General features: G+C 31.1%; 1 protein-coding gene across 1 annotated transcript; it reads left to right on the top strand.

The window, feature by feature from the left end:
* Positions 1–9,055: 9,055 nt before the first annotated feature.
* LOC106769968 (putative disease resistance RPP13-like protein 1) lies at positions 9,056–12,836 on the top strand. The gene has a single exon (XM_014655786.2). It carries the CDS (start codon positions 9,283–9,285, stop codon positions 12,517–12,519), a length of 3,237 nt encoding a protein of 1,078 aa, XP_014511272.1. The 5' UTR covers positions 9,056–9,282; the 3' UTR covers positions 12,520–12,836.
* The last annotated feature ends 225 nt before the right edge of the window (positions 12,837–13,061 follow it).

The raw sequence follows: 13,061 nt of genomic DNA, 5'->3' as shown, positions 1-13,061 counted from the left end.
CCTCTTCTTCATCCTCGTTACGCACAATCTCCACTCTCTTTCCCGTTTTCTTCTTAAGTTTTTTCTTTACTTTAACGAGATCAATCCGACCTGTTACCACCACCAGGTTTTTGTTCATGTTGGTGATGAACTTTCCACTCCTTGTATTCTACTATTATTAGATTGTTTTGTTCAAATTTTTTGTTCTTGACCATGGAACTCACAACGTAACACTACGGTGCAAATCGAAAATGAAAATGACTTTGGGAATTACTTTATTTTGTGTTAGACTGAGTTATGATGCTTGACAATCTATTGTGTTTATTATTTTGGACTGAGATTTTAAAGTTGTAGCAATATGACATTCGTTAGATGTTGTTTCTGAGTAGAGTATATTTTGATCTTCATTTGCTGTTATTTTGGCCCAACTAAGTTTTTCCTTGTCATTCAGTGGAATGAAGATATCTGTAAAAGTTCAGTCTTTACAATTTCAAGTAGAATTGGTTGGTGAGTGTTATGTTGTTAATATTGGGTGGATAACATGGTAGACAAATTGCTTCATCCCTTTGTGCAGCTGCCAATGTTATGCAATTTAATTTTAGTGTTTATGCTAAAGTGGGTTCAAGTGTCTGACACGGTGCTCTGTTGTTGAGGAAGATGGTGTTTTGTTGTTGAGGAAGATGGTGCTCTCTTCTTGAGGAAGATGACACTGACGTGACAAGAGTGATGTGACAAAAACTAGCCATGTCAACATTCCAGTTCATCAAAAAGTTAACATTGTTAAGCTAATTTAACGACAGAGACTCAATTGATTTAAATTAACACTTATAAAGATTCTAATAAGAAGGGGATGAAAATGGGAAAACTCTCCATAAATAGGGACAACCAAAGAGTTTAAATCTTCTTTGTAATAAAAAATATTATAAAATAAAAGGTTTTTTATAAACAAAATTAACTTGTATATATATTTAATGATTAATATGTGATATTTCTTAAAAAATTAGTTTATATATTTCTTAAGAATGTTTGTGAAGAAGGTTTTTTAATAAGTTAGATATTGAATATGTTTATTACCATTGTGCTAGTATTGTGAACAGTGGTCTTAATTATGATATAGTAAGTATAATGTGGTTAATATATTAGTAACACGATGATATATCTTACAGGTGGCCAAAATGCTAATTAAAAGTTGTAAAAGACAAAGATTATAGAAAACACCATCGTGGCATTCGTTTTGTCACGTAAAACGTGGACGTACTTTGAACACATTTCAAAAAATATTTAAAAAGATATCACTACAAGATAATAGTTAAATAACAATCAATTTTAGTAATTAAAAATAATTAATTACTATAACAATTATTTAAATTAGTTTCTAATTTATCTCTAGAATTAATTATTAGTTAATTTAGATCTAATTTACGGAAAAAGAAATACAAAAACTGTTGTTATAGCACACAAATAGGGTAACGATTCAGACCGAAGAGTACACATGGTTGGACGCCAACATGCCATGCACCATTTTTTCAATAATGACAAAACATGAGGATTAATTATTTAGAAGTTAAATATATTTTTAGATTTCAAGTTATTTTTAAAAAGTGCGTTTTTTTTAAATTAAATTATATGTGTAAGTCATTTTCTTTAACAAATTACAAGTTATATTATAAATTATTATAGAATTTTATTTATCATATAAAAATAATTTGAAGATAGAAAGCATTTTTAACTCATTAATTAATAATTGTTAGGATGATTGTTTCCTTGTAAAGAATATTGTTGTTTGAATGGTGTAGCTTTTATAAAGCAGATTAAGATTGTTGGATGTCGACATGCCATGCTGTGTTTTCGACATTGACAAAAGAAAATTGTTGTTTTGTTTCTTTGTTAACAAATTATTAGAGTTCATCTTGTTTCTCCATAAAGTATAATTATTTTTTAGATTTATACACATTTTATCATCACCTTTTAAGTATTAAAATACTTTTTTATAATATTATATAATTATGCAAATCGCTATTTATATGATTTGTAATCATATTGAAAACCACACACTCAACATTGGAGGCAGGAGAGCCATATATAACGGATTTATAAGTTTGGCAAAAAAAAAATATAATTAGTTTTATAATTAAAAAGATTATGTGTCAAGTATTAATCTAACACTTTATAATAAAAACAAATTATATCCGTCTAATATATATATATATATATATATATATATATATATATATATATATATATATATATATATAATGTAATGTAATGTAAATTTATAATATGAAAACAGTTAATAATATGAAAAAAAAGTTAAATAATTAATGAAGATGGTTGAATTATTTGTGAAATATCTAGTTATAAATAGATTTGTGTATAGTATATGTAATGGTAATTAAATTGATGCAATGGTAAAGAGGTGTAAATACATTAATTTATTATTATAAATTAAATTTTTAAAATATGAAGTTATGAATAGAATTAAAGATTTAAATTTGGCGATAGTAATTAACATGATATACATGTCTATGAAACCACATAGTTATTTGGATGAATTATTATATTTAGAGACTTATTTAATGAATATATGAACATATTTCTTTAATGTATAATTAAACTTATTTAATGAATATATTGAGAAACTTGTTAAAATTAAAACAAAATTTCAAAGAACATGATTGAATTATCAATAACTAAAACCTGAAAAGCATAAATTAAAATTAAAAATCGACAAATGATATAAGCACACTTTTGATTACTTTATTAAGTATTTTTCAAGTCTCCATATATATATATATATATATATATATATATATATATATATATATATATATATGAGAAATTTCATCCGTGACCCATTGTGAGTTTAGTCTATACGAAAGAATGTAAAATATAATTCAGTCATTAAATGTATAAACAGTTGAAAGTGCTCTTAACATTATAACTTAATAACAAAATCGGCTTCCCTTATATTGTCAAAATTTTCTTTTAAAAATATTTTAAATTTAGTTAAGTTTTAAATCTTCATAAATTTAGATATTTTTATTGATTTTTTTTTTCATTTTTTGATTTATTAAATATTTAAAAAATTATATTTTTCAATTGACTTTCTATAATTTATACTTATTATTTTAATAAAATGTTTTTTATTTCATTTTATCATCTTCCTTAGTTATTTCCATGTATTAAAAATTATAAGATTTTATTAATGAATATAAAACAATATTATGTAGAAAAAAGTGAACAAAGATAACATAATAAAATAAAAATCATGTTATCAAGATAACCAATATTAACACTCCATTAAAAAGAAATTAAACTGTTCAATTATAAAATTTAAAAGTTTTGAATACTTTATGTACTAAAAAAGTTTAATAAAAATTTAAACAAAAATATCTAAATTTAAAAGAACTTACAACTTATTTAAATATATATTTTAGTATAATAATAACCTCACAAACTTATCAGTACTCAATTGCCTAACCTTCTACATATTAGAAACTAAAATTAATATGTAACCTAATTTTTAAAACTACATTGATAGTACTTTACCCACTTAATTATCAAATTAATTAATTATTTATCCTTTCATTTTTGGTAAAAAAAAAATTGAAATTGTTTTTTTATAAATTTTGTTTTGTATCAAATCATTTAAATTACATAACTTTTTTTTATTTATTTTCTTTAAATTAAATATATCATTGAGAAGAAAGAAAGAAAAATGTGTCATTGAAAATGTTTAGCGATCCTTTTTATAATAGAGTTTCATGGGTTTATTGTGCAATAAGAACGCCAATGATGTTCGTTAACCTCAAATATTTATTTGGTAAAATTACTTTAGAAGCTATGCTGTAAACAGTACTTTTTAATTTGATAAATTAACTATTGGGATTAATAGTGGTTTAGTTGATTACTTCAACTCTGAAAGTGAGGGTTAGACAAGGGGATTCTTTTTTATTTATTGAAGAGATATTAAGAAAGAGTATTTTAGAGCTTATTTCTAATAAGCTTGTGCTTTTCATTGTTGGTCCCATAGAGATACAATTTATATTTGTTTTTTTATAGAGAAGATAGTATACTACAACACTTCAACATTTAAAATTTTTCTTCCATGAATATGACATTTTCTCTCTTTAATGGGTGAGTCCTAATAAAAGTCACTTTTTATATTGTTGATGTTTCTGTTTCATTTGTTAAATATTTTTGACTTAATTGATTCGGAGGTCCCTATTTATACAGTTTTGCATCACTTAGGTCCCAGTATTTTGAAATAGTTCAATTTGATCTCTATTTATGAAAAATTAAAGCAATACATGTTAGAATCGCTGCAACGGAATAATTAGCGTGGGATAACAAACCAAGAGGGGGGGTGAATTGGTTATATGCCTTTTTCGTGCCTCTTAATATTTTTCTCAATTTCACTTACAAAGCAGATAATTAAACTGAATTTAATAGAGTAAGGAAGAGAGAAAAATTGCACAAGTGATTTTATCCTGGTTCAGATCACAAAGATCCTACGTCCAGTCGCTTATCTTAAAACCAATATAAACCTTTTTCACCATCACAAAACAGTTACAAATATTAATCAAAAAGAAAAATAATTTGTAAGAGTTTAGAATACCACCTCTCTTGAAACCACAAGAGATGAACTTACACCTCCTTTGAGTCTTCACAAAGGATGACCACCTCCTTCGAATACTTCACGAAGGATGATTCTCTTCCAAGCACTTCCTCAGATGCACCAAGGATGATCAAGCTATTCCTCTGTCACCGCAGTAGCACTTCTCAGCTTTACAGACAAGAGTTTCTTTAGCTTCAGTACAAACACTATGTTCTCAATGGTATTAGATGTTTTAAGCACAAGGGAAGAGTTGTTTTTGAAAGAAATAGTGAGCCAATTTATAGACTCAGACCAATACTCTTCCATTTTACGAAAACTGGCCATTTAACGCATTTAATTGATTAATATTAGTATTAATTGATTAAAATGAGTACAACGGCTAGTTTTTCAAACCTGAAACCTCCAACGACTAGTGTTAATCGATTAATCCAGATTTTAATCGATTAATTAATCGATTAAAGCTAGTGTTAATCGATTATTCCAGAGCCATTTGGGTTTTCAGTTCTAGCCTCGTTTTAATCGATTAAAACTAGGTTTAATCGATTAAAACCGCTTGTGTTTGATTCTCAACAGCAATTTATCATATAGAGAGTACAAGAATCAACCCCTATTACATATTTGAGCATTAATACATCAACTAATATTATTACAAAAGCTTTCCATTATAAGAGATCTTCAATTTGTCTTCTTGGATCATGTGTTGTGCAATTCTGTACATCATCAAAACTCTGTCTTTAATTTTTTGCTAACAATACAGTCCTTGTCGTTAAATTATGTGGACGACAACAAAATTGTTGCCTGAGGTGGACTTAAATGATTTTCTAATTTAAAAAAAGTTTAAAAAAGTTCCTGCCACATCACCATCCTGACACGTCACCATCACCATCTCCAGACAAACCCTAATTTCTCTCCAAGAAACCCTAGCCGCCGCATCATCCAGCACCGTCACCGCCATCCTCACTGGCAGCCGTCCTCTCCAACTCATCATCAACACCCAAGCCGTCGTCGCATAACCCCCATCTCACACCTTCATCTTCTCCAACAAAACCACCACAACGCCGCCACATCACTCCGCCACCACGACCCAAAATCTTGCAAGCTTCGAGCCTCACTCACGTAGACCATTATCGCGAGGTCGCCATCAACACCTTATCATCCTCCAAGCTCGCATCGGACCACCACCATGAGCAGCGCCGCTTCTTCATTCACGCACAACCATTGCCATCTTCCATTGACGCTTCGTGTCGCCATCCTCACCACCTGCACTCAGAAAAACCAAAGGACCAACGACCATTACACACATAGAGACCCAATTCGAAGAAACCCTTCGAACTCTGAATCGCCATCTGCAAGAGGCCACCACCACGAGCTTCAGCCTCGTATCTGCAAAGAAAGGAAAACCTAAGAAGACAACCAAACAATAGAGTGACCCAACAATCACCCTCCAGGAATCGCGCCGCCATGAAGAAGAAACCCCAATCGCGCAACTAAACCTACAACCAACCAAGCACTATGAGTGACTACCTTATCTCCATCATCGAAATTCCTTCTCTCGCGCAGAGACTTCCTGACGGCGCAAGTTCTTTTTCCCCAATCTGGCAAACCCTAATTTTGGGTGGGGAAGGGGATGACATGTGACACGTACTTGTCAAATGAAATGCAACCTCATCTAGCCACCAAGCAACAATTTTGACGATGTCCACAAAATTTAATGGTAGGGATTGTATTGCTTCAATTTTTCATAAATAGGGACCAAATTGACCTACTTCAAAATATAGGGACCTAAGTGACGCAAATTTGCACAAATAGGAACATCTGAATCAATTAAATCAACATCTTAAAAGACTTCTTTCTTGCAATCAAGGATCTCTTCTTTTTACGCATTTGGAAGTGTTAATATTTTTAGGAGTTCCCAAAGCACTGTTTTTTAACCTTTGGTTGATAAGATTCATAATAAGTTTACTTCTTAGAAATAGAAGTTGCTTATTATGATGGAAAGAACTTAGCTAGTAAATTCAATAATTGTTGGATTATAGTCTTATAGCTTTCAAGTTTATAAATGACCTATTAAGCTTCTTCTTGAGGTGGATCAATAGATTAGAAATTTTGTATGAACGAGAGATACATAGAAATGAGAACTACTCACTGTTAAATGGTCCATCTTGTGTGGTTCTAAGTTGAATGGTTATTTGTTGGTTACTAATATTCAATTAGAGAATAAAACTTATCTGTTAGATTTAGTTTGAGAATTTACTTATAGCAAAATGACTTGGACTAAATTCATTTGTATTCGATTTTTTAAGTATAAATATCATAAATATATGTTCTTTTAATTGTCTTCAATTTGGCGTGGTATTAAGGATGCATATAATGTTGTTTTGGAAAATAGTCTTTGGACACTATGTAAGGGTGATTGTATTAATATTTGAAATAATCGTTAGTGTTCTGACATTTGCATATTTAAGTTGGCTAGAATTACTTATTCTGAGAGAGTAAGATTAAACGTTGTTGTTAGTTCACCCTAGACATCTACTTATTGGAACTTTCCTTCTTTTGTTGCTAGTTTATATGACTTTTCTTTTTTAATGGTTAATGAGGGTGAATATGTGCCTAATTGAACTATAGATGATACTGGTGTGTTTTCTCAAAAAGTTACAAAAAAACTTTTCTTTTCTATTATGGAACATGTAGATTGGGTGAACTTGATTTGGTTGGATGAGGTGCCACCAGCTAAACCTCTGGTTATTTGGAAATTATTATATGATCTCTTTCCTATTGATTTGAAAGTTCAGGAAAAAGGAATGATTTTATGCTATGTGTTCTTTGTGTGGTAATAATGTTGAATCTTTATATCATTTGTTCTTTCATTGTTATATTACTAAACATTTGCGGTAATGGTTGAAATAAGTTTTTCAAGATTTATAATTTTCTTCTTTAGATTTGGTTGTTCACTTTATGAAGCCTCCTTGTAGTCCTTTGCTTAAAGTGATTAAAGTGGTTGTCATTATTGCACTTATTTGGATGATTTAGAGGATGAGAAATTATAGTAGATTCCAGGATCCAATTATGTTTTCTTATGCTATTTTTCAAATTAAGGAGTACTATTCTCTTTGATTTTTTTATGCTAAAACTTTTCAATATTCAAACTAGGGAGGATAGGATGATTTCATTTGTGGACATAATATGACAAGTTTCATCATGCTAATTAGCTTAAGGTGAATACTGATGATGTAGCTAGGGTTTGTCGTGGTTTGACTTCATGTGCTGGTATTTTTAGAAAAAGTCGGAGTAAATATGTGGGTAGTTTTACAACTTTTTTAGGGATACAAACTTATATTTATGTTGAATTTATGGGAGAGATAATGCTTTAGAACATGTTAGGGATTTGGTTGGAAAGTGTTTCTTTTTTAATTTGTCATGGTTTTTCGAATCAACAAGAGGTTCCTTGGAATCTTAGAGGGAGACAACGTCAGTGCTTATATTTCTGTACATATATAAATTAAAGTTTCTCATGTTTTTCGTGAAAGAAATCATTGCGCTGATAAATTAACTAATTTAGCTTTCATTTATAGAGAACAATATAGGTGGTTTGATGGTTTACCTCAATATATTTATTTAGATTTTTTTCATAATAGGTATAGTTTGTCTTTGTCTCCTAAATTATAAGTTTTACATGAATTTGGTGTGGTTTCGTATGCTTTATATTCTTTTATTTCCTTTTAATAAATTTTATGTGATAATAAATGATTGATAAACTTTAGAATGTCTGCATAAGTTAAAGTATCTGAATAAATAAATGAGATATCAAAATTCATAATGATACTTAACATGTCATTTATTGGACACTAACAAGAAAATATACTTTTAACTTAAAAATAATAGCAAATAAAATGTTAAATATAATATTTTCTTTACTTGTTTTATTTTTAGTGTAAAGAAATTCAATGTTCATATAAATTTTGAATTTTATTAATTACTAAATACTATATATGCATTTCATTATTTTAATCATTATTAGAGTTTAAACAAAATTAATTAAATTACATTTTTATATTAAAATTGTAATTTTTTATTATATTAAAAATAAAATATGTTATATTTATTGTAGGAACTATTTATCTCAAAATTAACTTATTAAATTATAAGTATTTAACAAACTAGTTGTTAAAGGGAAAATAAGGTAAAAATTAATAATTTACATAATTTATTATATGATTATATATTTATTATATTTTAGTGTTTTATTTATTTTTAAAAAATAAATTTTTATTATAAGTAATCATTTCTATAAAATGAAAATAAACTACAAAAATTAAAAAAGAATAAAAAAGATACACATTAAAACATAATAATAATAATAAAAATTCTTAAAATAAAATAAATTAGTTTAAAATATTTTGTTAAGTACATATTTTTGTAAAAGTAACTTTGAAGTTATTTAAATAAGCTACTGGCTAATTAGCCTTATCCAACATTTATGCTTTGTAGAAAAGGGATTCCACGTAATTCAGAGATTCCTTAAACTTTTTGGAGTGGTTGCCAGCTGCAGAACACCAACATTGACTTCAAATGATCATTCAACTCTACGATCTCTCAACACTGCAAAGCCAAGCAAGCAACATAATTACAGCAGTTACTCCACTTTACCATACACCAAAAATCTATAATCTTGGAACACACACTACATGGCTATGGAACTTGTCGCTGGACCATTAATGGGAGCTATTTTCAACGTGTTGCTTGACAGGATAGCTTCCACTGAGGTTGTCAACTTCTTCAAGAACAAAAACTGTGAGAAGTTGCTCAAAAGGTTGAAAATCATCTTGCTGTCAGTCAATGTTGTTCTCAATGATGCTGAGGAAAAGCAAATGAAAAATGGGGCGGTGAAGGAGTGGCTTGAGGAACTCAAAGATGTGGCCTTTGCTGCTGAGGACCTACTTGATGAGATCTACACTGATGCAAAGATCAAGGCAAAACAGGTAAACATGCTCCACTCTGGTCATATGAGTTTTTATTGTAAAGGGGTTGAAGAGAAAATTGAAGATGTTCATGAGAGATTAGAGTTTATCATGAGACAGAAAGAAGTGCTTGATCTAAAAGTGGGTAAGGAAATCAAAATGGCACACAAGACTCCAACCTCATCTGTAATGGAAGCATCTGATGTTTTCGGAAGAGATAATGATAAAGAATTCTTGGTTGACTTGGTGTTGACTCATGATGAGAAAATAGGTGTTATTCCCATTGTTGGAATGGGAGGAATTGGAAAAACCACCTTAGCTCAACTGATATACAATGATCAAAGAGTGCAGAAGGAATTTGATCTCAAAGCCTGGATTTATGTCTCTGAGGAATTTGACATTTGTAAGATTACAAAAACCCTTTTGGAGGCTGTCACGTCTTGTAGTTGTGACGTTGAGGATTTAAATTTTCTGCAGAGGGATCTCAAAATGCATGTAATGAAGAAAAAGTTTTTGTTTGTGTTGGATGACGTGTGGAATGAAAATTATGACAATTGGGACAAGTTCAGGAGTCCATTTAAGCATGCAGGGGAACATGGAAGTAAGATTATTGTAACTACTCGAAGTTGGTGTGTTGCATCCATCATGCAGACTGTTTCACCCTATAATCTCAGAGAGTTGTCCAATGAAGATTCCTGGAATTTATTTTCAAAACATGCATTTGATTATGGTGATTCAAGTTTGCAATTGCATCAAAGTTTAGACAAAGTTGGGAGAGAAATAGTGAGGAAGTGCAAAGGTTTGCCTTTGGCTGTGAAAACACTTGCAGGACTTTTGAGGTGTAAAAGTGATAGACAAGAATGGTGTAAAGTACTGGACAGTGAGATGTGGGATTTGCAATATTCTGAGAGTAACATTCTTCCGGCTTTAAGATTAAGCTACCATTATCTCCCATCACATTTGAAGAGATGTTTTGCTTATTGTGCAATTTTCCCAAAAGATTATGAATTTGAGAAGGAGAACCTGGTTTTGTTGTGGATGGCAGAGGGTTTTCTCCAACAATCCAAAAGACATAGAAGAATTGAAGAAGTTGGCAATGAGTACTTCAGTGAACTGGTATCTAGATCATTTTTCCAGCAATCAAGGCGTGGCAAGTCATGTTTTCTAATGCATCACCTTGTAAATGATTTGGCTCAGTTTGTGTCAGGAACATTTTCTATCAGAATGGAATGTAGCAATTCTAATGAAATCAAAGAAAGAACTCGCCATTTGTCACACATTATTGCAGATAGTTCCTCATACGTAAACCTGAAAGATGTTAGCAAAGCAAATTGCTTACGCACTTTTCTGCAAATAAGACCAGTAGGTACATCCATTGATTTGTACAACAACATGCCAAATGATCTGTTAACAAAGTTAAGGTGCTTAAGGGTGTTATCTTTGGTAGGTACACATATCTATAGCTTACCTAATTCAGTAGGTGAACTAAAGCATCTCCGCTATCTGGAAGTGGCTGATACTGAGATTGTGAGGTTACCCGAATCCATCTGCAGCTTGTTCAATTTACAAACTCTCAAGCTAGTTGGATGTCACAATCTTATTGAACTGCCAGCAAGTATTCATAAGCTTGTTAACTTGCGCCATTTGGATATTAGAGGAACAAGTTTAAGGTGGATGCCATTGCAAATCAATGAGTTAAACAGCCTCCAAAATTTGAGTGACTTTTTTGTGGGAAAGGGGTGTGGATCTTCCCTCGGTGAATTGGGTGAGTTATCATGCTTACATGGAGGATTGTTCATTCATTGCCTAGAACACATTGTTAGTATCAAGGATTGTGAAAAGGCAAAGTTGAAGGAAAAGCATGGTCTTGAAAAGTTGTCTTTGGACTGGTGTGGGAATGGTGAAACTGAGAACTCTCAGAAAGAAAAAACCATACTGAACAGCCTGCAACCACATACAAATTTGAAGAAGCTGGATATCTATGACTATCCAGGAACAGAATTTCCAGAGTGGTTGGGGGATCAATCCTTCTACAATCTGGTGTCCTTAATGCTTAATGGCTGTAAATATTGCTACAAGCTGCCTCCCCTTGGACAACTTCCAATGTTGAAAGAGCTCCAGATCAGTAAATTTGAGGGACTAGTGAGTGTGGGATCTGAGTTTCTTGGAAATAGAACCTCTTATGTAAGTGATTACTTTCCTGCACTAGAAATTCTAAGGATTGAGTCTATGCCATTATGGGAGAAATGGTATCCTAATGCTGAAAATGCAGGAAGTAAAGCTTTATTTCATCTTAGAGAGTTTCATATTGGAAACTGTCCCAAACTGAGTGGGGATTTACCAGATAACCTTCCATCTTTGGCATTACTTGTAATCAGAGATTGTAAACGTCTACTCTGTTCACTTCCGAATTCTCCATCTCTGCGCGTGTTGAACATTCAGAATTGTGAGAGTCTAGAATTCCAAGTACACTCACCTCGGTGTCACCAATCACTGACATCATTGTTCTTGCATGGTAGCTGTGACTCACTCGTGTTCTTGCCTTTAGATCTCTTCCCCAACATCAAGTCTTTGGATATATGGGGATGTAAAAATCTTGAAGCACTTACTGTTTCAGAATCAGATACAAACCGTCCAAATTTGAAGTCCCTGCATTCCTTGCGCATAAGGCACTGTCCAAATTTCACATCATTTCCCAAGGGTGGATTTGCAGCATCAAAACTCACTTTGTTAACAATCAACTACTGTCAGAAGTTGAATTCTCTGCCTGAACAAATGCATGACCTTATGCCAAGTTTGAAGGAAGTTCAACTGAGGGGATGTCCCAAAATTGAGTCATCAAGTATGAGGCCACTAAGGATCAGGATTTGCAGCAAACACATGGAAGGCAAACAAAACCTCTCTGATCCTCTTTTTGCAAGGTTGAAAGGTCTGGCCACTGATCAAAGCCCCTCATCAAGTTAGACCAGACAAATGCAATGATGGGCAAGCAATCACAACACAAGGAACTATGATAAAATTTACAGTGGAATCAAGTAACATAACCTAGATGATTAACAATGGGTTTGATCAATCATAGCTTCTACCTATTACGTATATAATGTAGAACAATTCACTAATATTCTCTTCGTAAGTTTAGCTTTTGGAAAAGATGATTCATGGGAGAAACATTTGACTTCTTCCACTTAAATAAATGAGATATATCTAAGATTAGACTCCAAAAACTAATCATTTTTACCTAATTTGGATAAGAGAAACTATGATAGCATACAGTGTGATGGTAAAGGAATAAAAGAAAATAGAGCAAAGAAATTGAAAAAAATAGGTAAAAGATTAATTATAAGTAGAAAAGGTATAGTATATGGAAACATCACTCGTACAAAGTTAAAGTTTAGATCTATATTTAAAAACCAGAATAATTAATTCCTAAAACCTAACAACATTTTATTCCTTTACACTTCTTAAAAAGTGCGATTCTTTTAATTATTAGAGAAAATAAAATATTT

Source organism: Vigna radiata, chromosome 8 (assembly GCF_000741045.1).
Source record: "Vigna radiata var. radiata cultivar VC1973A chromosome 8, Vradiata_ver6, whole genome shotgun sequence".
NCBI lineage: Eukaryota > Viridiplantae > Streptophyta > Magnoliopsida > Fabales > Fabaceae > Vigna > Vigna radiata.
This window is presented reverse-complemented; position numbering and strand designations above follow the sequence as displayed.